This window comes from Camelus bactrianus, chromosome 16, assembly GCF_048773025.1.
Source record: "Camelus bactrianus isolate YW-2024 breed Bactrian camel chromosome 16, ASM4877302v1, whole genome shotgun sequence".
NCBI lineage: Eukaryota > Metazoa > Chordata > Mammalia > Artiodactyla > Camelidae > Camelus > Camelus bactrianus.
The window spans coordinates 44,088,913-44,111,358 of NC_133554.1; the positions used below are offsets into that span (position 1 = coordinate 44,088,913).

The 22,446-nt window shown below is 53.1% G+C and overlaps 3 protein-coding genes across 10 annotated transcripts; 1 reads left to right on the forward strand and 2 right to left on the reverse strand.

Moving 5' to 3' along the window:
• Positions 1–56: 56 nt before the first annotated feature.
• COA3 (cytochrome c oxidase assembly factor 3) lies at positions 57–1,371 on the forward strand. The gene is made up of 2 exons (XM_010968967.3): positions 57–314; positions 805–1,371. The coding sequence occupies exons 1-2, from the start codon at positions 101–103 to the stop codon at positions 909–911; spliced, it is 321 nt and encodes a 106-aa protein (XP_010967269.1). The 5' UTR covers positions 57–100; the 3' UTR covers positions 912–1,371.
• Positions 1,372–1,883: 512 nt separating this feature from the next.
• Positions 1,884–16,607, reverse strand: WNK4 (WNK lysine deficient protein kinase 4). Of its 8 annotated transcripts, none has more exons than XM_045505903.2 (19): positions 15,778–16,606; positions 14,149–14,321; positions 12,921–13,141; positions 12,437–12,594; positions 11,859–11,947; positions 11,553–11,769; positions 9,812–10,076; positions 9,462–9,583; positions 9,174–9,232; positions 8,958–9,075; positions 8,571–8,687; positions 4,874–5,011; positions 4,251–4,305; positions 3,564–4,147; positions 3,424–3,484; positions 2,908–3,316; positions 2,620–2,819; positions 2,400–2,455; positions 1,884–2,250 (listed from the first exon to the last, which is right to left on the reverse strand). In XM_045505903.2, the coding sequence occupies exons 1-19, from the start codon at positions 16,390–16,392 to the stop codon at positions 2,248–2,250; spliced, it is 3,660 nt and encodes a 1,219-aa protein (XP_045361859.2). In that variant the 5' UTR covers positions 16,393–16,606; the 3' UTR covers positions 1,884–2,247. The 8 variants fall into 8 exon arrangements, 3 of the variants coding, with proteins under 3 accessions (XP_045361859.2, XP_010967270.2, XP_045361858.2); XM_010968968.3 differs by having other exon boundaries at positions 2,358–2,455; positions 15,778–16,605; XR_012499600.1 differs by adding an exon at positions 15,179–15,349 and having other exon boundaries at positions 2,200–2,250; positions 2,358–2,819; positions 15,778–15,917.
• A 928-nt stretch (positions 16,608–17,535) lies between these two features.
• Positions 17,536–22,054, reverse strand: VPS25 (vacuolar protein sorting 25 homolog). Its single transcript, XM_010968970.3, has 6 exons — positions 21,897–22,054; positions 21,538–21,683; positions 20,830–20,883; positions 20,379–20,467; positions 19,544–19,619; positions 17,536–18,165 (listed from the first exon to the last, which is right to left on the reverse strand). The coding sequence occupies exons 1-6, from the start codon at positions 21,947–21,949 to the stop codon at positions 18,053–18,055; spliced, it is 531 nt and encodes a 176-aa protein (XP_010967272.1). The 5' UTR covers positions 21,950–22,054; the 3' UTR covers positions 17,536–18,052.
• Between the last annotated feature and the right edge of the window lie 392 nt (positions 22,055–22,446).

Genomic DNA, 22,446 nt, shown 5'->3' on the forward strand with positions numbered 1-22,446 from the left:
GAAACGCGGACTACATCTCCCAGCGTCCCCTGCGTCAGCCAAGGACTACTATTCCCACTAAGCTCCGCGCCTCGGGAGCTGCGAAGAACGGAGCGGTAACATGGCGGAGCCGGGAGCTGGAGACCCTCTGGAAGCTAAGAGTGGAAAGGCCCCTATGGCTCAGCGCATCGACCCGACTCGGGAGAAGCTGACTCCAGCGCAACTGCAATTTATGCGGCAGGTGCAGCTCGCCCAGTGGCAGAAGACGCTGCCGCAGCGGCGAACCCGGAACCTCTTGACCGGCCTAGGCATTGGGGCCGTGGTGTTAGCAATTTGTATCCGTCTGGACTATAGACTCAGGGAGACAGCGTATGGGGGCAGGGGGAGGGGAGCAGAGGCGTGTAGGAGGGCAGTGCGGGGGTGGTAGAAAGAGCCGGAGCTGTGAAAGTCTTGGCTACTTCTAACGCTGAGCCAAGAGTTTAGGGTATCTTACTTTGTCATTTTAAAGGTGCTCTTAAGAAAATTTTTTTTTTTAAATTTCTTTGGGGTGGGAGGTAAGTAGGTTTATTTATTTATTTTTGATGGAGGTACTGGGAATTGAACCTAGGACCTCGTGCATGCTAAGCGTGCACTCTACCACTAAGCTGTATATCCTCCCCCTTTAAAGGAGCTCTTTTAATATAATGTATTAATGATAACGGAATCAGAACAGCAGAGGGCAGAAGATGGAATCACTGAGGATGAGAGATCAACAAGGGTGGTTAAGCAAGTCTGGGAAAAGGGAATGTGTGTATTCCACATGGTTTCCTGAACCCACCTCCCCAGATGGTTACACCTTCTACTCGGTGTCCCAGGAGCGTTTTTTAGATGAGCTGGAGGATGAGGCCAAAGCTGCTCGAGCCCGAGCTCTGGAAAGGGCATCAGGACACTGATCCAGATGGGCATTGCGCATCTCCAACCTGCTGGAGCCTCTTCACCTGATGGATGGTGCCCCATGACCCTGTAAAAACTGAGGCCTGCACACAGCATTGCTGGCCTTCTTATTAACCTTGGACAATGTAGCCAGGCCCAAGTAGCCAGGGGTTTGTGCATTTGTCTATTGTCAAGGGAACATGCCCACCTCGCACTCACTGTGTGTGCACTCACAGTATGCAGCCACTGACTCCTTGTAGTTTGTTTCCTTGTTTGAGGTATCTGACCTTGGCCTTTCGCAAGCTTTCTGACTTTGTGGTTTATCCCCTTCTCTTCCCAGGGGCTGGCTGGGAGGGTGGAGAATAAGAGGTGGGCTGTTATGGGGGTGGGTGTGGCAGCTCTGTGCAGGGTTGGAGCCTAAAGTGGGGAAGATGGGGTCAGGTTGAGAATAATAAACTGAGTCATCTCTCTTGGAGTTCAGTGAGTGTGTTGGGCTGACACTTCATGCTGGAAAGCTCCACAGGCAGTAGCTGCAGCTGTGGCATTGCCCCAGGGAGCTGTAAATGTTTAACTAGAATTACTTTTTCCGTGCAATCTTTCCACCTGATTTAAGGGAGAGATCATGGTGGGTCATGGCTGTTTGAGACTGAACCAGGTCTTGGGGGAAGGAAGGTCACTCTTGTCTACCCTCAAGAATGCACTACTCCAACTTCACTGCCTTTTCCCGTCTTGAGAGAGGTAGGTGAGGGATGAGGGGCAAGCAGCTTTCATTCCTTTAACTTCTACTGGGGCCTGCTTGTGGACGCGTGAGGTGGGGCCAGGTGGGTCACTGATCTTGCAGTTTCCTCTTGAACTGTTGGCAGGAAGCCAGAAGGCTGGGTTCCACCCCTGCCTCCCATTGTAAGAGGGGAGAGTCCCTTCTAAATCCTCCCCTGACTCACCCACAAGGCTTTGCTCCCAGTTCCTGAGGCCCGACATACAAATTCACTGGGTTCAAGGTTCCGGCATTTTTATTGACTGCTACTAATTCTGGTGTGAGAACACCCCTTCCTCCTGCCCAGCTGGGAGTGTGTCCTCTAGAAGCATCTGGGCTCGGGTGGGATTGCTTAGTGGTTGACTCTCGGCTGGGGAGTTGGCAGGGGTGAGGATGGTGGGCTGCAGAATTTACACCTGTTACACACAGCCACATGTTTGGCTCTTCCCTACGATGGAGCAGCACTCTCCATGCCCCGTAGGCCTCCTCTTCCCTCAGTGCTGAGGTCTTCCTTGCAGAGTTGTGTTGATCAGCAGATTCTTAGAGCACAGTCTCCATGGTGGGCCCTGGTGTGGGTGAGACACATGGCTTCTGTTCGGAATTCACTGGAGAGAGAAGAAAAAGCACTGAAGAAACCTCCAGGGTGGGAGGAGGGTGTAGCTGCAGCCAGTTACCATTCCCTGGGCTCTCCCTCCCTTGGACCCGCCCTCACCATCCTGCCAACATCCCCGGCGAATGTCACCCCCTTGCTTGCCCGCTGCTCCTGGGAGCCGGTGCTGCTGCCACTCAGGGAGTTCCTTCGCATGATGCCTGGGTGCAGGATGGGGAGGGAGAGCACTGATTGAAGGAAGGGGCTGTGGGGAGCAGGGGCTAATCCCCCCAAACCAAGGGGCAGACCCCCAGGGCCTGGAAAAAAGCCACATCACTAGGGAGGGCACTCTGGAAAGATGAGAGCTGGGCGACTGCTGTCTCACCAGGGCCCAGGGGCTCAGAGCGCTGCAGGCTGTTGCGGCGGGAGGTGGGGAAACTGCCCTTGGAGAGGCGGCGCTGGCGGCTGGACAGCATAGCAGCGGGGGCCACGATACCGGGCGGGGGCTGCTTCCCCAGCCGGCAGTACAAGTCCTCGATTTCCTGTTTCTGTAGTGTCTGTAGTGCCTCCACCTCTGACAAGTGCCTGAGGACACACCAGGAGCATGAGAGGGCTTGCCACACACTTGGCTCTCCCAGGCCCACCTCCTGACCTCCATCCTCCTCAGACTCACTTCTGCCGAAGACTCTGCAGCTCAGCCCAGAATTCCTCATCGTCCCCACTGCTCTCTGATTCCTCACTGCTCAGACACAGGCTGCTGTAGGAGTAGTTCATCCACACTGGGCTGGGATGGCTCAGGGGTGGAGGGCTGCCCCCTACTTGGGATTCCTTCCCATCGTCCCCTTCCTCTTCAGCTCCAGCCCCCAGGCCTTCGGTTGCACGGTCACTTTCAGCCAGAGCCTCTCTGGCCTCTGGCCCGCCTCCAGCACTATCCTCTGTGTCTGAGCTCTCCGAGGTCAGGGGAGGGGTTGAAGGCTTCGGGGAACCAGAGAGAGGTGGGGATGTTGGTTGCAGGCGAAGAGGCTCAGCTGGTTCCTTGGATGAAGTCACTTGGAAGCGCCCAACAAGCTGGGGCTTTCCCTCTGTAGCAAGACAAGTGGGGAGTCATGGAAGAAGGGAGGGAAATCAGAGGCAGGATATAAAGTGACTGGATAATGGGCAGGGGAACGTCAGTGGTCAGAGGCCTCACCTTCAGAGATGGGCGCCAGTCTGGCTTCACCCAGAAGTGGCCGACCAGCATTTGGGGAGGCCTACAAAATGTGGGTTCATGAGTAAATAAATAATCCAGAGTGGAGCCCCTCTAATCATCCCTCTTGGTTTGCTACTCACCTCACTCTCCATCTCAGCTGTCAGAGGTGAAAGCCTCTCCTGGCCACAAGGAGCAAGGGGAGTTGGAGGAGGCAGGCTAGGTAGGGGACCAGGAGGAGCTGGAGGAGACTGAGAAAGGAGCCCAGGGGAGGGGGACAGCAGGGACTGGGCCACAGTCATTACAGCCAGTGAGAAGGCACTAGCCAGAGAGAGGAGAGGGGCTGCTGTGCTGGAGGGGAGGGGAGGAGCTGAGGGGCAGGGAGGAAAGGTAGGAGGAATAGGAGTGACCTGGGAACAAGTGGGGAGGAGAGAACTCTGTGGAAACTGAGAGGATGGGATTGGACACTGGGATGCACTGGGGGAGAATGCAAGTGGAGAGCTGGGGGGCTGTAGAGAGAGACTTGAGGAGACGGGAGAAACTGGGGAGAAAGAGGAAGGGCTAGGATGACATGGGGGAGAAGTGATGGGGAAGATGGGACTTGGGAAGACAGGGGTTCCAGGGGAAAAGGGGTTTCCAGGAGACGAGGGGGTTCCAGGAGAGGATGGGGAGGTGGAGAAGGCTGCCCAGCTCCTCTGCTCCAGGGAGGTGCTGCTCTGGAGCTCTGCTGGGAGGGAGGGGATGTTGAGATTCCAGTCCTCCATTCCCTATACCCTTCCCAGGAGCAACCCCAGGAGTTGGGATGAGCAGGGACAGAGCTCAGTACATACCACTGGATGGGTCTGGGAGGGAGCCCGGGAGGGCAGGCAATGGTGCTGGCTCCTCCTGAGAGAGAGACAGGGGCCACAGTCACAGTGGGAAGAGCTGAGTCTTAGATGGAAGGTTTCAGACTGGGGTTCTTAAGCTAGGACTCATGAACCTCTAGGACGCCACGGATGAGTTTTGGGGATTCAAAAGTGTATTTGCTGAAATCGTTAGTGGTAAAGGGGTGTGTCACCTGCAATTTACATAAATGGTTCCCAGGGGGAAAAAAGTAATCCATGTGCACACACATAGGTGGGGGAGAGAGGAAGAGAGAGTGGTAAAGCTAATGTGGAAAACACAACTGGCAAATCTAGGCAGGGCATCTAGGAGTTCTCTGCAAAATTCTTGCAACTTCTCTCTGTAAGTCTGAAATTATTTCAAAATAATGAGTTAAAAGAAAAGTATGCATTGAATACATATTTCTGGAGCAAGAGTCCATGGCTTTCATCAGATTATCAAATAGGGGAAGAGCCATTATTTTGGGGTCCCGGAGATGAAGACAAGTTAGATCCAAGGGGACTGGTGAGGGCAGAGTAATGAAGCCTGGAGCAGAGCCTCTTCCCCCTGGAGGTGCCCAGAGGGGTCTGACCTGGGGGCTCAGGGGGTCTTCAGCAGCCTCCACAGGGCCAGTATCTCTCTTCAACAGAGTCTCCACTCGCTGGATAATCTCCCGAATCCGGCTCAAGAATCCAGCTCGCTCCGAGGGCAGAATGAACTCGTTATACACCTGGCGAGAGTCAATGGGAAGGGGAGGGAGGGCTCAGTTATTTCACTCATCCCTCTCTCCCTGCCCCAGTCTTTAAAAACCAACCCTTTATCTCACTACTTCTGCTCACCTCCAACTTGAAACAACTATTCTTATAAGTACCTCTTGTGTGCCAGGCATTGTGTGGTGTAAGGAGAAACACAGCTTCGAGGAAAGAGGCTAATAATCACAGCATGCGTGTATATACCAGATCTTTACATTCTTATCACATTTAACACCAGCAACCAGCTTTCTGGGGTCTAAAGTAACACTTCCATTTTATTTCATTTTAATTGAAATATAGGCAATTTACAATATTGTGTTAATTTCTGGTATATAGCATAGTGATTCAGTTATACATATATATATATATTCCTTTTCATATTCTTTTTCATTATAGGTTATTACAATGTATTGAATATAGTTCCCTGTGCTATACAGTAGGACCTTGTTGTTTATCTATTTTATATATAGTAGTTAGTATCTGCAAATCCTGAACTCCCCAATTTATCCCTCCCCATCCTCTTACCCCCTGGTAACCTTAAGTTTGTTTTCCATGTCTGTGACTCTTTCTGTTTTGTAAATAAGTTCATTTGTGTCATTTTTTTAAGATTCCACATATAAATGATATCATAGAGTATTTTTCTTTCTCTTTCTGGTTTACTTCACTTAGTATGACAATCTCCAGGTCCATCCAAACACCCCCACTTTACAGGTAAGATAGCCAATGTTCAACGAGGTTAAGTTCAGTCTGCCTAAGACTGCAGGATTTGCACCCAGATCTGTCTAAAGCCAAAGCCTGAGTTCTTTCCACGGTCGCCTCACACGCTTCTTGACACAATTCCTGCACTGACAGGGTTTATAAAATACACCACATGGATCCATATAAACACACAGCCCCACAAAGTAGAAATAAGGCAATAAATGATAAATGTCACATTCAGTTCCACGAACACTTATTGAGCACATGCTATGTGCCAGGCATTGTGCGAGGTTCTGTGAGGAATACAGGCAAGCATGAAACAAGGTCCTGGTCCTGAAGACGCCGAAAATCTAGTGGAAGAGACACGTGTACATAACTCAATAGACTGCCAGTCAGCCCATGGTAGGTAAGGCATTTATGATTGAGATAAAAATGCTACTCCAGGAGGGGGAAGGGAAGAGCTGCCATTTAATGTGTATAAAGGTTCAGATTTGCAAGATAAAAAGGTTCTAGAGATCTGTTGCTCAACAGTGTAAATATACTTAACATTACTGAACTATACACTTAAAAACAGTTAAGATGGTACTTTTTATGTTATATGTCTTTGAAAATGCTGTTCCAAGGAAAAAGCTATCCATACCACCTCAGGGGACCGGGAAAAGCTGGCATGGCTCCAGAGCTGAGCTTTGAAGGATGAGTAAGAAATGCAACCCTTTATGGAGGACCTACCATGTGTGGACACTTCCCATACTTACCTCATCATTTCACTTCTCAGACATACTGTATCACCTCTCATAAATTACATATTACATCAGAACTTCTTTGTAAATAAGTATTACCGCCTTAATTTTACCGATGAGGTTCAGAGAGGTTAAGAAACTTTCCCAAGTTTGCCAAATTAATAAATAAATAACAGAGCTGAAGCTTGAACTCAGGTCTCATGTGAACGCCTGCCCTTTCCTCTGTTCCACGCTGTTCTGAAGCAGAAAAGGGCGTGGCGCCATCACAAGACAGTGAAGCCTGGAGTATAGCTGACAGTGCTGGGAATATTAAAGGCCAAGCTCCAGAATCTGGATCTTACTCTGTAACCACAGGTAGCCGCGAAAGATTTGGGGGCCCAAAGCGACAAGAGCAGATCTAAGTAGAGGAGTGGAGGGTGGACTGGTGAGGAGAGGAAAGAGGGCAATGGACCCTGGGTTCAGGGGGCAGGGTGAGATCTAAGTGGGGCTTGAAAGCCCAGTAGAGAAAGCTCCAGGGCGAGAGACCCCTGAGGAGATGGAGGCAGAAGCTGAAAGGCATCCAAGCCTCTTCAGAGAACCATTCAGAAACCAGTGTGGCTGGAGGAAAGATTCTTGAAGGGTTGAGTGGCTTGACAGAAGATGATGAGCCTGCATGCCAAGTGATGTCTTGTCTTTGTCCCAGATACAAGCTGAATGACATGACAGAGGAGGAGCTTTAGAGAGAGTTCCTAAAATCTGACGTTTCTCCCATTCCCTTCCCTCCTTCACTCCAGAGGCTGGCATCCACCGCCCCAACTCCACTGAAACTGGTCCCCTACAAAGACCTCCTCCTGACAAAAACCAGTGTGGTCTTGCCTCAGGCTTCACCCTCTGCCACTTCCTTGAAACAATCTCCTTACTCAGTTTTTACTGACATCTCCAGGAGCTCCTCCTACCTCTCTTGGGCTCCATCTCTGTCCTTGAAGGACCCATCCCTGCCCCTCCATTCCAGAACTGGGGGTAAACACTAAGACACACCTCTATGCCTCTGGCTGTGCAGGGCCATCTCCTCTCATGCTCAGCTCTGCTGAGACTCCTAGATCCACCGCTCTCTCTAGCCCTGCCTGACCAACATCCTGCCCCTCTGAAAGATCTTATATTACCTGCCCCTCTGTCATTCAAGCTCATCATGATCCCTAAAAAAAAGAAATCCCTACTTTCATTTGCTAACTTCCTCTCTCCTTTGATGGCCTATTCCCATTAGTTCCTCCAAGCTACAAGTTGGCTTTGATATTCCCTCTCCCTCACTCCTGATCATATCCACTCAGCAAATATTTATTAAGCATCACTATGTACATTGTAATATGTCAATGAACTACTGGATTATAGAGTAATTTATTTTCCCCAAATAGCCCTCAGATTCACCCCTTTTCTTCCTCTCTTCCCCATAATCCATTCTCTCCTCGGACCACATCTGGCTTCTTGTGTCCACCTGCCAACTGGATCCCCAACCCCCAACCCTCTCCCACTTCCCACAGCAGAACTGTCTTAAAACCTATTCTCGCCATGTTACACTCTACCCCTTAAGACTGTCTATGATCTGGGCCCACCTACGCGCCCAACCTCACTTCCACAGCTCTCCTATAGGAACCCTTAATTCCAGTGACAAAGGTCTCCTCATGAAGCCCTCCCAGCCCCGTATTTCAAGTCACTCCCTATTTCCATGCCTTTGCTCTGCTGTACCTCCTCTAGACATGCCCTTTCCACTGCCATTCTTAGCCATCTGTCAAGACCTTGCATAAATCCTACCTCTTCCCCCTGCTGCCCCCAGCCCATCCTTTACTTACAGAATCACATGTCTAGCATGCCTTCACTGTAGCATTTGTATATGCCCTGTTAGTCTCAAATTTCTCCAGCTAAGGATCCAAATCTCACTGAAAAAAACAGAAATCTGCCCCCAAACAAGGGTTAAGATGTCTTCAGTGTCTCTGTGCTGCATGCCAACCAGCTTTAAAACCCTTGCTATTGAATAGGGGTGGGAGTTCAGCACCAGGGGACATCAGGAGGGAGACTTTTGTCCCAGACCGAAAGACTCCATCTTCGTCTCTCTCCCCCTCACCATGGCAGCTGCAATCTCTTCCGGGCTGTCCCCATCCAGATCAAATCGGAAGGTCACCATCTTGCTGTTGTGTGTCTGTAGCTGGCACTCAACCACTCTGTCATTCTGGTCTGAGACCTTCAGGGTCAAAGTCAGCAGAGGGGAGGAGGTCAAGCTCTCTGTCTTCATCACATGTCCTAACTCCACTCTAACCAAGTGACAGTGGCCAGATTGGAACTGAAGAGAAGCAGATTCCACTCCCAAAGTCTAGTAATAAAAACATGACTGGCTGCCTCTTGGGTACTAGTAACACACTGGTTCTCATTTTTTTCTGGCTGACCTCCCCATCCCCTAGACAGTTCCCTCCAGGCCCTGTAGGTTATTCCCCAACTCTTGCCCCTTTCTTACACTAGTGACCCGAAGCCGGGATCGGGGTCTGCGCCGGAGATTTCTCCCTGGGGGTCTCCTCATCCGTCCCATCCCTTCTCCCACATCACTAAGGCCTGATGCTGCATCTGAGGCATAGCTGAAAGAGGGAAAGGATATAGGAGTGTCAGAGTGGACACTGGGACCCCAGAGCTCCATATGCCTCACACTAACACCCCAAATCATATCAGAATTTACCTGTCTCCAGGGGAAAAGTCATTTCCAGGACCAGAACATGGAATGGACAGGGAAAAAGCCTGAAACAGGATATGGGTTCACAAGGTCAAGGGAAGGTAACTGGGATGCAGGGAGATGGTGTCAAGGGTGCTGGGGTACAAGGCAATGGGAATTAATGGAGATGAGGACAAGAGCAGTAGATTCCCAAGGACACAGAGCCAGGTTGTGGGGTTGGTTGGGTTTTACAGGAAGGGAGATGGGTCATAAGCTTGTAATGGCTGGAAGCCCCCCCATGTGACCCCCTCTCACCGAGGACAGGCAGAGATGGGACTCAGCAGGGCTGGATGGCACCCCCCTGGGGGCCTGAAGGGCAGGGTCTGAGGCATCCAGGAAGCCGGAGGAGCTGAGGTAGCCATCAGTCTCGCAATCCGCTGGTTGGGGAGGGAGAGATCAAAAAAGGGGAAATAAGGGGGTTTGGTGGCAGAGGAGAGAAGCTGCCTGAGCAAGAAGGGTCCTGGAGCTGTGGGAGAGTTATTTCCTAGAAGAAGTCATGGCTAGATGTGAAAGGCAGGGCTAGTGAGAAGGCAGGTTGAACTTCTGGGTAGAGGGCAGAGGCCAGGAGTTCTGAGACCTGGGTCCTGAGGTCAGAGTTGACTTACAGGTGGTAGATGAGTAGCTGGCATGGCGGAAGAGGAAGGGCTGGTGCTGGTCTGCCTCTGGCTCCTCAGGCTCAGGGGGGAAGACACTAGAGGGACCAGGAGTCATGGGGACAGCTGCTGGTGGGGGTCCTGGCACTGGGGGGAGAGCCTCCAACTCCTTAGCTTTGCGCAGCTTCTCTCGCTTTCGCTGGATGGCAGCAACACGTTCACGCACTGCACGGGCCACTGGCTGGTAATCAGCTTCACACACTAAGCCCAGGGCCACCTGGAGTTGAGAGGTTGAGAAAAACAGTTTGAGCTGAGATTTCTTCCCAACAAAGACCCATCAAGATATGGGAGAAAAGGAACCAACATTTATTGATTACCCACTGTGTCCATTAACTGGCAACACTTTACATTATCATCATTAAATCCTCCCAGCAACCTTCTGAGGTAGGTCTTATCAGCCCCATTTAGAAATAAGTAAAGTAAGTGACCAGTTCTTGGTTATACAGTAAGTAGATTGCTCTTGGGGGTGGAGGGGACATTTGGGAATATCTGGAAACATTTTTAGCCATCACAACTGAGAGGTAGGTACTACTGGGGTCTAGAGAATAGAAGTCTGGGATTCTTAAATCCTACAATGCACAGCACAGTCTCCCCAAACAAAGATGTCAGTGGTGTCAAGGTCAAGAACTCCTGTATGTAATGAATCTGATCTCAGGTCAGGTTTGAGCTATGCTCTATGAAAGCTCTTATGCCACATTTCAAACACATTCTCAGGGTCTTGACCCAGATCCACCAACAGATGATTCCCACCCTTTCAACTGCCATTTTTTAAATCAAGAATTCCATACCCTTTCTCTTCCCACCTCAGGCCTTCCTAAACCAGCCCTGACTGCACCTTCTACCTCCGCTATATGCCTCTCCTGGTCCACCAGCTGCTGTTCATCATCTCCTTATTCATTCCAATAACACGCTTTGTTGGGCATGTAAAGGAGGTGGGGTACGATGATCTGACCTAAAATCTGAACAACCCAAGTCAGTTCTGCTGCTTACTTGCTTGGGAGTTTGTTTGTACAAGATACTCAACCTCTCTGAGCTTTCATTTCCTCATCAATAAATTGGGATAAAATCACGCATGCAGTGTAGGTAAAACCATCAAATGCATCTGAAAGGGCTCTAAGCTGTGTACAGATGTGGGTGATTAACGAGCTCCCACGATGCACTCAGCACTGTCAGGGGTAGAAAAATCAATGCACACAGTCTCTGCCCTAAAGGACTTTACAGTCTCGAAGAGAAGACAGTCAAGACTGTATCCTGGTATAAAACAAGGCAGATGGTGACAGATCCTGTAACAGAGGACCTGATGAAATGGAAAGGAGCATTTAATTTTGACTCTAGAGGGGATCAGCTTCCTGAAATGGATGGTTCTGAGCGTTAAGGAAGACCGAGAAAAAGACAAGAGGCAGGGAGGGGGATGAAAAAGGGGAAAATAGGTAAGCCGGAGAGAAGGGGATTTCAGAAAAATCGGATCAGCATTCTGGAAAAGGAATTCTTCAACCTTGGAGAATACTGGGTGTGCGTGCGGGTGCGTTAAGGCGGGAGTGGCAGGGAGAGACTTGCAGGAAGGCTGCGAGTGGGTCGGGTTGGGCCCCCCTCCCACCACCCAGGCACCCCACCCTCGTGGCACTGGCCTCTCCAGTCGACACCCACACACCCCTCACATGCCCAGCCGAAGGGCACTCTGTCCTCGGCTCACCATCTCCTGCGCAACCTCCTCAGCCGCATCCCGGCCCAGTTGGAACAGGAATTCAATGGCCTGGTTGTCCCGTGGGCGTCCCCCTCGCCGCGCGTCCTCCATGCGCAGCCAGAGCTTGAGGTCGGGCTTCTCTCCGTCGTCCTCCTCCGCCAGCTCCACGTGGACGCCGCGCTCCTCGCGGAAGAAGGCGTGAGCCAGAAGGTCCTGGATGGTGAACCTGAGGACGGCGCCACAGTGAGCTAAGCCCCACCACCACCACCGCCCGGCCCTCCTCTAAACCACCACCATCCTGCCCGCTCAACCCACCTCTCGTTCTTATCCGTGCGGATGCAGCCTTCAATGATCTCCTTCACCTCGGGCATCTTCACCTTGTAGAAACTGTTCGGCTTTGTACCCTGGGGAATAGGGTTGCTTGAGGCCTCCCGCTCTATGCTGGACACCAGTCCCCACCCCCACCACCACCCACGCCCGAGGCAGCCCGGCAGCAGTCGCAAAAGCACCGCGATTGCTACTAGATTTGATTTCAAATCCCAGGCCCCCCACGTATCGACAGCGTGACCTTGAACAAGTCTCCTGCTGAGCCAGTTTTCTCATTTGTAAAACGCAGTGTAGAACATTTGCCATGCTCACCCCGCGGGGCAGCTGGAAGGATTCGATGAGATTGGATGTGAAATCGTTTGTAAACTCTAGGGAGCGCTACACACGTCATTATTCTAAATAGCTTGTACTAGAGGGGCTGCGTGTTCATCCAATATCCTTCAGTGCTCACGAGGGCATCTTTATGTCGCCTGTTTTCATTAGGGAACGGGCCTTTATAGCGGGGTGGCTGGGGCAGGAACCTGGAAGGGGACCTGTAATTCCCTCTCCTCCCTGCCCGCTCTCACCGAAGTGACCTTGCGGTAGATTTGTGCAGCATTCTGGCACTCGGAGTAAGGATACTCGGAGGTCGCCATCTCCAGCATACACATGCCAAACGCGTACACGTCCACGGCCTCATCGTACTTTTCCTCGTACATCTCTGGAGCCATGAACTCCGGGGTCCCTGTGGGATCCACAGCAGGCGTCAGGCTGCAGAGGCTCTCTTCTGGCTACGTCCCTCCCCTTGAGTGTCCCACCGGCTAGGCAGCCCCGGGGCAACCCCGCAAGTTCTGAAATGCAAGTGTCAGATCCTTCCACGTTTTTTTGTGTGTCTGTGTGTCTGTGTGTCTGTGTGTGTGGTGGGTGCGGGGAAGAGGGAATGCCATTGGTCTTCCCATCTTCCCCGTGGTCTTCTAACTCGGTGGATCTTGAAGCTGGGGAGAGGGGCCCCCAGGCTCTCTCCTGACGTGGGGAGGTAGGAATGGCAAGGACCCTCTTGGAGGGACGCACCGATGACGCTCTTGGCAAAGGAGGCGCGCTTGAGTGTGGCCAGGCCCAGGTCCCCGATCTTAACGGAGCCGGTAGGGCCCGTGATAAAGACGTTGTCGCACTTGAGATCCCGGTGCAGGATGGGAGGTACCCGAGAGTGTAGGAAATGGAGCCCCCGAAGGATTTGGCGGCTCCAGCGCTGAAGGACTCGCGGCTTCATCTCGCGGAACCGCCTCAGGTATCTGGCGGAGGGCACACATCTAGAGTGTTGGGGTGGGGCACATATAGGCCAAGGAGGGAGCCCCCCACTGGTAAGTCCCCGGTGGCTCGCCCACTCCCCGCCTACGCATCTTCGCCCAGCACCTCCTGGCCTAGATCCGTGTCGGCCTCCAGGCAGAAACTCAGTCAAGGGGAGTAGTAGGTAGACAGGAAGTTACAAAACGGGGGCCGAGCGGTAAATTCAGATAGGGCCGCCTCCTAGGTGCTGTGGAGGCGCCGGAAGGGATGATTAACTGCCCCCGGCGTGGGGGAGGGCTTCACAGAGGAAATAACTTTTATCTTGCGCCTTGAAGGATGAGTAGGAGTTCAGGGGTGAAACGAAGAAGGGATGGAGTCTTTCCAGGCAGAAAGGACACCCGTGCTCAAAGACACGGAGACAGCAAGGGACAGGATCGGGTGAGAGGAGGTGCTGGGAATTCGATTTGTCTGGAATGTAGGCTGGGGACTACTACATTCATAAGGACTTTGTGAGCAGTCCTTAGAGAGTGTGGACTTTATCCCGAGGGCGGTGGGAAAACTTGAAGGGGTTTTTAAGGAGAGGAGTGATAAGGTCAGATTCCCGCAGGCCGCAGGAAGATAGGAAAGCTTGAAGAGAGAGAGGTAGAGGGGAAGAAGGTTCTTTACAGGGCAGCTGCAGTGTTCCAGACCAGTGAGGGGGGTGGTGGATGGAGGGAGCAGTGAAAGCCGGATGAGGAGATAACTATAAGGAAAGTCTTGGAGACAGACTGATGAGGGAAGGGGGATGCACGGAGTGGAGAGAGAGAAGGCATCAGGCGAGATGCCCAAGTTTTGTCTGGAGTGCTGGGTGGATGCTGCCCTTCACCAAGGCAGGGACACAGGAGGGGTGGATGAGAGATAGCCCGGTTTTGGACCTGAGTGTAAAGTTTGAGCAGACTGGGGCTCCTCCAGAAGCTATGGGGACCTCCCACCACCAGCCCTCCCACCAGCTGCCACCAGGTGCAGAGCTCACGTCTTAAGCGTGCCCGAGGTCATGAGTTCGGTGACCAGGACTATGCAAACCTGGCCCCTCAGCACCGACTTCCACGAGTCGTAGAAGCGGACGATATTGGGGTGTTGCAGCCCCTTGAGCATCTCCACCTCCTCCGAGAATCGCTGCCGCTCAGCTCGGGACAGTTTCCGAGTCTGTGGGGTAGGAGATGGGGTCACGGTCACATCAGGCCCAGGAGCCCCACGGTGTGGGGGATGGGGGCACATGAGGCGGGGCTAGGGGGAGAGGCAAGGGTAGGAGTCAACGAATTGGGTGGATGGGTGGGATCATTCGCCAGTCCTTTGTAGACTCCAAATTCCCGGTGCGCCCCTTTGGGCTGCTCCAAGGACACGCCCACCATGGAACTGGGGCCGCCCCCTGGACCCCCCGCTGGACACAAGCGCTTTTATGCAGCCCGGTCCGGGAGCCCTGAGCTCAATAGCTCCTTTGTAGCCGCCCAGGCCGGCCATGAGGCGGGAGGGGACACCCGGGGGCTGGCAGCGGGCAGGCAGCAGGCAGGCAGCAGGCGGATGGCAGGCAGAGAATTGGGGCCGGCAAGGGCATTGGCCCCAGAAACTAGGAACTGCTAGATCCAGACAGGAGGCAGGAGGGCTGCAGAGGGAAGCAAAGAAAAAGACAGAAAAGATCCAGGACCAGGCGCCAGGAGCCCACCCCCTGCCCCATGGCTGTCTTCCAACCTCCCCCCCCAATCTCCCTTCTCCACCCCCACCCCCTCAGTTTGGCTGCCTCTCCTTGCCTGGCCTGGAGCCTGGGGCGCGGCACTGGCAGGCGTAAGGGGTGAGCCCAGTGCCAGGGCTGGAGGGGAGGACCCTCCCCCCAGGCTCTGTCCCGGAGTCTGAATCCAAAGCTGCTAGCCCAGACTTAAACCCCGCACAGCACGAAGGTCCTTCAGACCAACAGACCCCTACAGCCCATGGAGTTCAGCACCTTTGGATCTGGGAAGGGAGAGCCCAGGTAGGCAATGGGATGAGGAGCAGGACTGGGCTCATACCAGCTCTGTAGCTCCTTGTCTCCCCCTCCCCCAGCTGTGGAGAAGTCCAGAAGTATGACCGCTCCAGAAGGGGCCTTGGAGGGCTTCATCCTGCCACAACAGCCCTAAAACTTCTGGAAGTGGAGAGGACCCTGCCTCAGCTCCTGGACTCCGTCATTCCAGCCTCCTAATCTGCAAAGACCCAGGGTGAGGGAGTAGGAGGACCAGGGTCACACTGAGGGTCTCAGGACTCAGGAAAGGGAGAGGAAAAGACAGCGGGTAACCACTGCAGGAAAGTGGTGGGGCCAGCCCCTCCTCAGGTCTGAACTGGCTTCCTACCCAATTTCCTACTCTACTTTCCATTTCTCATTGTTGAGTATGGAGACCATAAAGTGAGAATGTCTAAATCCATAGGGGAGCCACTATACACCACCTGCCTCAGGATCTCCTTCTACTGCCCGGAATCAGCCAGGTCCATGAATCATCAGCACGGGTGACAAGTGGCCGGACGTTTGACTGGAAAAATACATTCCCCCTTGCTGCTTTCCCCTGGGTCTCCCATCCCAAGACCTCCAAAGGGTCCCATCCCGTGGTGTCACCGAGGGGGCACCCAGCCGCACCTGCAGCTCACACCAGGCCACCTCCACTGTGGTGTCGGTGTCCAGCCCTCGATACACCGTCTTGAACGAGCCACGTCCAATCTCGATGTCAAACTTGAGGTATCGGCCGTCCGGGGACGTTGCCACAGCCTGGGTCTCCATGTCCTCCTTTTCCTCCTGCTCTCGCCGCCGCTCCCGGGCCGCCGCTTCGGGGATCCTCGGTGGTTCCCGGGACCCCAAGCCTCCTGCCGAGCCGGTGAGCTCCGGACGCGCGACATCTGCAGCCCTCGCCGGGGCTCCCCCAGTCCACGTGCCCTCAGGGGGCTCTTCAGAGCTAGGTGGTGGGCTCCTCACGGGGCCGGAACCAGCCGAGTCTGGAGGATCAGGGGGCTCCGGAACGGGTGAGGCTGGCTGAGACCAAGAGCTCAGCAGTCCCAAGTCGACTGAGCTGCGGCGGCTGAGGCGGGAAGAGCGCGGCCGGGGCTCAGCCTTCCCGGAGAAGCGGCGCGCCCGGCGAGGAGGGGGCCCGAGGCGGGGCGGCCCCGCGGCGGCGGGAGGCGGCGGGGGCCGCAGGGCCATGTCGGCCTCCGCCTGGGACATGGGGACGGCAGTCTCTGGAGCCGGGGGTGCCAGCATGAGAAAAGGCTGGGCGTCACAGGGCGGTAAGCCGGGTGGCTGGAAAGGAGGCGGCCTGACTGGCGGACTAGCTGGGTGCGCAGCGATCGGACTGAGCTACTGGGGCCCCAGCTCCGGGCTTGCCTGCCCTACAGCCCCGCCCCCGCCCCGCCCCCGGCCGAACACCGGCCCTTACCCCGCAAGGCCGCCCCCTCGGAGCCGCCAGAGCTGTGGAGACCCGCGCGCGCGTAGACCCTCACCTCGGCCACCGCCCCGCCCCCGGCCGCTGATCCTCCTCTCCCTGGCCTCCGGGAGCACCCGCCCTCAGTCTCGTTCCCAGGCTAGGGCTCGGTGCAGGACGGCGGGGTGTCCTCCCGCATTAATAGTGCGCAAACCTGTTTGGGGGGGTCGCGGTACTAGGGCAGGGAGATGAAACGTGACCGTGGCTCCTTGGCTCCAGAAAGGGGGGTGGTGAGGAGGAGGCTACCACCAGCCTGCACGCCCCAGATAAGGTAGCGCCACCCACTCCTAATCGTCCGGAGTGGCCCCAGGCCGACAATGTGGAGGTCAATGGAAAGATCTGGTTTGCTCAGACACTGCAGTCTCTCCAGGCTGCACAGGGATGGGTATGTGCACCCCAAGGCAAGCCCCTCTCCAAAACCAAGGACCCAGTCATCTATCCTCTCCACCTCCCTACCTTGACCGCAGCCCTGGCCGTAGCCAGAGTAGCTGTTTTTGCTATGTGGGCTCTCCTTCCTCCCCCTCCTGTTTGCCAGTTTCCAATAAACTGAAGTCCATATCCGGTTTACTCCCCCTCAGCTCCCCTTGGCCTCAACTACCCAACTCAGACTAGACAGATGCAGGGAGGGGCCTCATAATAGTTCAGGACTTCTATGGGGAGATGGTGAGGGAAGGGGAACCATTAAGTTACTCCATTTCAAAGACAGAAAGCAATCTGTCCCCAAGCTGTGTTCCATCAGCACTCCCCCACACAGCCCACCCAGCAGATGTAAAACCACAGGCTCACTGGAGCATTACAGCCTGGGAGGACCTTCTCAAAGGCCATAGGCCTTCTCTCCCCTCTCCTAGGCCAGGATTCACTCAGGGGTTAACACTTTCAACCCTCCCTATGCCCATTCCAGTAGTAATTTCAGAAAAAGGCAGTGGGGTTGAGCTTTTTAATATCATAAATCAGTGTCTGGCCCCGCCTCTCACTGCAAGGCTCCTTCCTGGGCCTCCTATCTTTATATTGCCTGGAGGGCTGCCTGCAGCCAGGGCTTCACTCATCCCCTAGGAAGGATCCAGCACCAGCCTGAGAAGGGAGGCAACAGCAGCTAAGGGGGTGGGAGGCAGAAGAGACAGAAGCTTGTGCAGGTGCATGTGTCTATGTACTTACATGTGTGAACACATGTGAAGTGTTAAGATTTGCAGACCCTGACTCAGGGACAATCTAGGACAGGAGAGGAGGTGGGGCAAGGAGAAGCACATCTTTTCTCCCTGGCACCTCAGCCTCACCCCATCCCAGGCCAGACACATGGGGTAAGTGGGAAACCCATCCCTGGACTGGAGCCCTTTTGAGTCTGGTGGAGTCACAGATCCAGTCTGTGGGGACAATTCATCTGTCTCCTTTTGAAAGCCCTGGAAGGGTGGGAGGTGAGATGTAAAGGGAGACAGGTCTCTGCTAGAAGAACTTGACACCACGGCCATCGCTGACGGTGATGATCTCGGCCTTGTGCTCCTGCTGTAGGGCCTGCAGAGCCCGCAGTAGGGTTGCCTCATCCAGGCCATGGAACTCTAGACAGGGAAAGATGGATAGTCAGGGACACACAGCAACTTGGGGGTCAAGGCCTCTGAGGAAAGCAGTCTAGCTGGAAGCTGAGACTGTAGCTGCTGTAGCTGCCACCCACCCTTCCTCCTTCCTCAGTATTCCTTAAGGGGGGGGAGGCGGTGGAAGAAAGCCTGAGTCAGCATGAAATGAGAGCTCATGCTTATTTCCCCCTTTCTAGTTGTTCTGTCAGACTCAACCCACACCTGCTCCCACACTACTGCCTGCCCCACCCCACCCCCATTAGTGTCTGGTGTGGGTCACAGAGAAGGGGCCCCAACAATCAAGCCTAGGGAGGTGAAGCCTGGAAGCTGACCCTAACTGCATCTCTACCCATCGGGAGGACCTGTCTTAAAATGAAGAGGTACAGCCATACCTCTAGCCAGGAGACATTAAGGTCTAGCATAGATATCTGCCCCCTCTTAGTCAAAAGGAATAAGGCTGGGAGCCAAGGGCCAGCTGAGTAGCTGGAGATACGGCAAGATTCGGCAGGGAGATGTAAGAGGCAGGAGGCAAGTCCTAACAGGCTTGCACACCTCACCCCCTGCGTGGGCCCAGCTCTTGAGTCAGGGAGCCTCCAGCTCTCTGAGGAAGCCTCCAGCTTTGCCTGGCCTGAGTGGTGGGCTGGGCAAGGCTGCAGCACTGAAGTCATGGCATGATGGTGGGAGTAGCAAGCAGAGGCCTGCAGGAAAGGGGGGAAAAGCCAAGAGCTATAAACTCTGTTGGGGCAGCCAGGTCTGGCAGAAGGGGAGGTGCCCTTTTTCCCCAGCTCAGATTGGTACTTTTGGTGATCCTGGGGATCAGAATATGAAGTCAGAGATGAAAGAGCTAAGAGAGTATTTACACTATGTAAAAATCAAACAGTATACAAATCCTTGCCTGGAGAGAAACCAAAGTATTCTAAAGGGATGGGGGTGGGGATGGGGGTGTTGGCCCAATCCCTTCAGCTGACACCCACAAATCTTGAGCTCTCTATAAGAATAAAGGGTGAAAGAAAGCCTGAGTCAACAAGGAATGAGATTTCAGGCTTAATCTCCTGCCCCGGTTCCTCATTTGGCATCTACATCAATAATTCTTACCTTTTCATGGGTCACAGATGCCCTTTGAAATCTTATAATATGGACTCTATTCCTAGAAAAATGCACATACACTGCCACAAACAAAATTTGTGGGTTTTCTGTATGTGAATTCAGGTAGTTTATGAAAATCTTGGACATAGATTAAGAACACTTGCATTACTTAGTATTTGGAATTCAGAGGCAGAAAAGTGGGAAGTCTGAATGTCAACTAAACAAAGATTAGAGGGAATTCAGATGACAAAACTGGGAGGAAAGGGAAAAGCATTACCCTCATCCTCTGTGTCTTCCCCATTGGTCAGTTCATACAGGGTAAACACCGAATTGTTCTGTCCACTCCTGGAAACCTATAGACACAGAAAACAGGGACTGAATAAGAACCAGGAATTTCCTGGGAGATGGTAAGCTCCACCTCTCTGACCCAGGAATACCCCCCAAAGTATTCCCAAACCAGGGCAGAGGAGTGGCCTAAAAACCACAAACCCTACAGGTGCTATATTTATACATGTACACACACACATTCAGAACCACTAAACCACAGGCCTTCACGTGTCTGAGGAGTGACCTCTCATTCTGGTTGTTTTCCTGTTCAAGAATGGGTGGTATGTGTTTGTTATATTTGGGTTGTTGATGCTTCTTCCCCTCCTCTCTCCCTCGGGAATGTTTAGGGCTGGTGGTGACCAGGAATTAGGGGGAAAAGAGTCTGTCCCCACACCCACACTGGTTCAGAAAGTCTTTCATATTGTGGACAGCCCCATAAGGATGTGGTGGGAGTGGGGCTCCAGGTTTTTGTTTTTGTTTTTCCCTTCCTTTCCCCATTTATCTTCTGTGGCCAAAAGCTCCAGCCAACAATAGTATTCATGGTTCCCAGTACTGCATTCTCCAAATATGGCCTCATGTAGCCTCTGGCCTCCTACAGGCAAAGGAAGGGAAGTTCTTTGCAGTTCTTCCCAGGGAAACTGAGTCACTGAAAAAGGCTTTCCTGGAAGACCTACACTTCCTCTTTCCACCCTCTTCCACTTTGCTCAGCACAGATCTGAAAACACCAGGTATCTGCTGAGCACAGATTCATTCTCCTTTGCGTCTCTGGGTCAGAATAGTCTCACCCACTGATAGATGAGTTTCCCCCATTCTTCTGGCCTCCTCCACATGATCAGGAAGCTAGACTTGTTCTTATCCAACCACTCGAGGTTCCCTGCAAAATGGATACTTATGAAAGCATCATGCTCTATGAAGAGACAAAGAAGCAAAAAACAAAGTGGAACAGAATGGAAGAGATTCAGCTTTCAGAAAAAGAAATTCAAGAATTGTTTTACTATTACTATCTACAAGGCACCCATTTTCCTTCTCTTCAGGTCCTGGGGTACAGATGGAGAGAATTCAATTCTGTATACCATTGAGGGGAAAAGGACCCAGGGAATTGGGCTACTCTATATAGCACTCTGGACCCCAAGCCAGGGGAGAAAAAAAGTTCTTAAAAGAAAAGACCTGTGCTAATCTACCCTCAGGAAAACACAACTAGGAGGGAAAATAAGGAAGCTGGGGAACTGAACCCACCTTTCTTCCTCAGTTCCTCTAATACAACCTGGATTGATTCCACAGGGAGCTTCCCTGGTTTAAAGTTAAGGGAATGGCATTAATAGAATGAACTGGGTGGGATAAAACTTCTAAGAGCCAGTCTCATGCCCAGAACTACTCTTCTCCCTCACATGCACAAAGATGTGCAATTCCCCAACTGGGTATAAACTGGCATTTCCTGCATATTAGGGGGAGAAAGGTAAAGAGAAACTACACCAATTAAGAAAGAAGAGCGTTAGAGAATGAAAGGTACTATCGTTTCTCACCCTCCTTCCTTCAGCCATTCTCCAGATATTTTAGGGATGAATCAGGCAGCAAAAGCAAATGACCCTTACTTCCTGAGACGAGGAGAGTAGATGGAGAAAATTACTAAAGGTAATGCCGGAGTTTGAGTCTCATACAGAGGACAGAAGATTTAAAAACTCAAAAAAGTTCAGGTTGAAAAACCTAAGACTTGGCTTCAGGACAGATATTCTAAGGCCTGAATGACACCTGGGTACTCATCACTGCCAAGGACAAGAGGGTTTGGTGCTGCATTTAGGTTGGGGTTGGGGGTAAAATGGATGTCAGCCTCTCAGACTGGCTCTTTCCCAGGTCGTTTGGGTGGGAGCCTGCCTTCTGTGGGTGAAGGAGTGGTGGTGAAGTATGGGCATACGGGAAAGTGCGGAGATGCCTGAGGGAGGATACGTTGTAGCTTCACGTTGTTGAAGAGAGGACTCTCTTGAGCTTCCATCACCGTCATGCTGGACTGTTTGTGCAGGCGGCAGAAGGACAGGACCAGCGAGCACCAGGCGGCCAGCTGCTTCTGCCGAGTGTCCACGTTCGGCTGCAACCTGCCGGGTTAAGCGGGTGTGGGGAAGAATTAGAGGACGTGAAAGGGCGAGCGGCAGCTATTGCCGGGGGCGCGTTTTGGGGAGAAGTGAGGGACTTCGAGTGGCGGCGACCAGATCCGTTCTCCCCCTCCCCACTTGAAGTATCAGGGCTGAGCCCGGGGCCCGGGGGAGGAGAGGGAGTCCCAGCGGGGCTTCTCACGGTCTGAGCCTCACGTAAAGAAGGGCGGGAAGCGATACTGCCACGGCCACTCGAAACTCATCGCCATCGTAGTAACCCAGGAAACCCGGAACCCGCCGGCAAAGGACTTCCGGTCTCCGCTCGGGCACGTCCGGGCAGAAAGCACAGCAGAAAGGTTCCGGGCGCCTCTGGGGAGAGGAGCGGCCCAACAAAAGGGATCGTCTTCGTCAGCCCTTCCCTTGCCTTTATCCTGGAAGTCCTTACCATCTAGAGCAGAAAGGGGCCTGAGAAGTCTTCTGATTCCACCCCAGAGAAGGGCAGTGACTTCCCGAAAGCGGGCACCCTTAACTGCAAGTGGAACCCAGGTCTCCAGAGCCCAGCCAAGCTTTTTTCCACTATGCTAGGCTTCTTTTAATATTAACATTTGTGTCATTTAACTTAAACGCCTCGCTATTACCCAGTCTCCTCAATTCCTGTGTCCTTTGACTCCATCATTCTTCAGTCTCCTGCAGCACCCGTGGGAGCACATTTGTAGCTTTTATCGCTGGAAACGGCTCTGCTTCCATGAATCAAGAGCTGCCACCT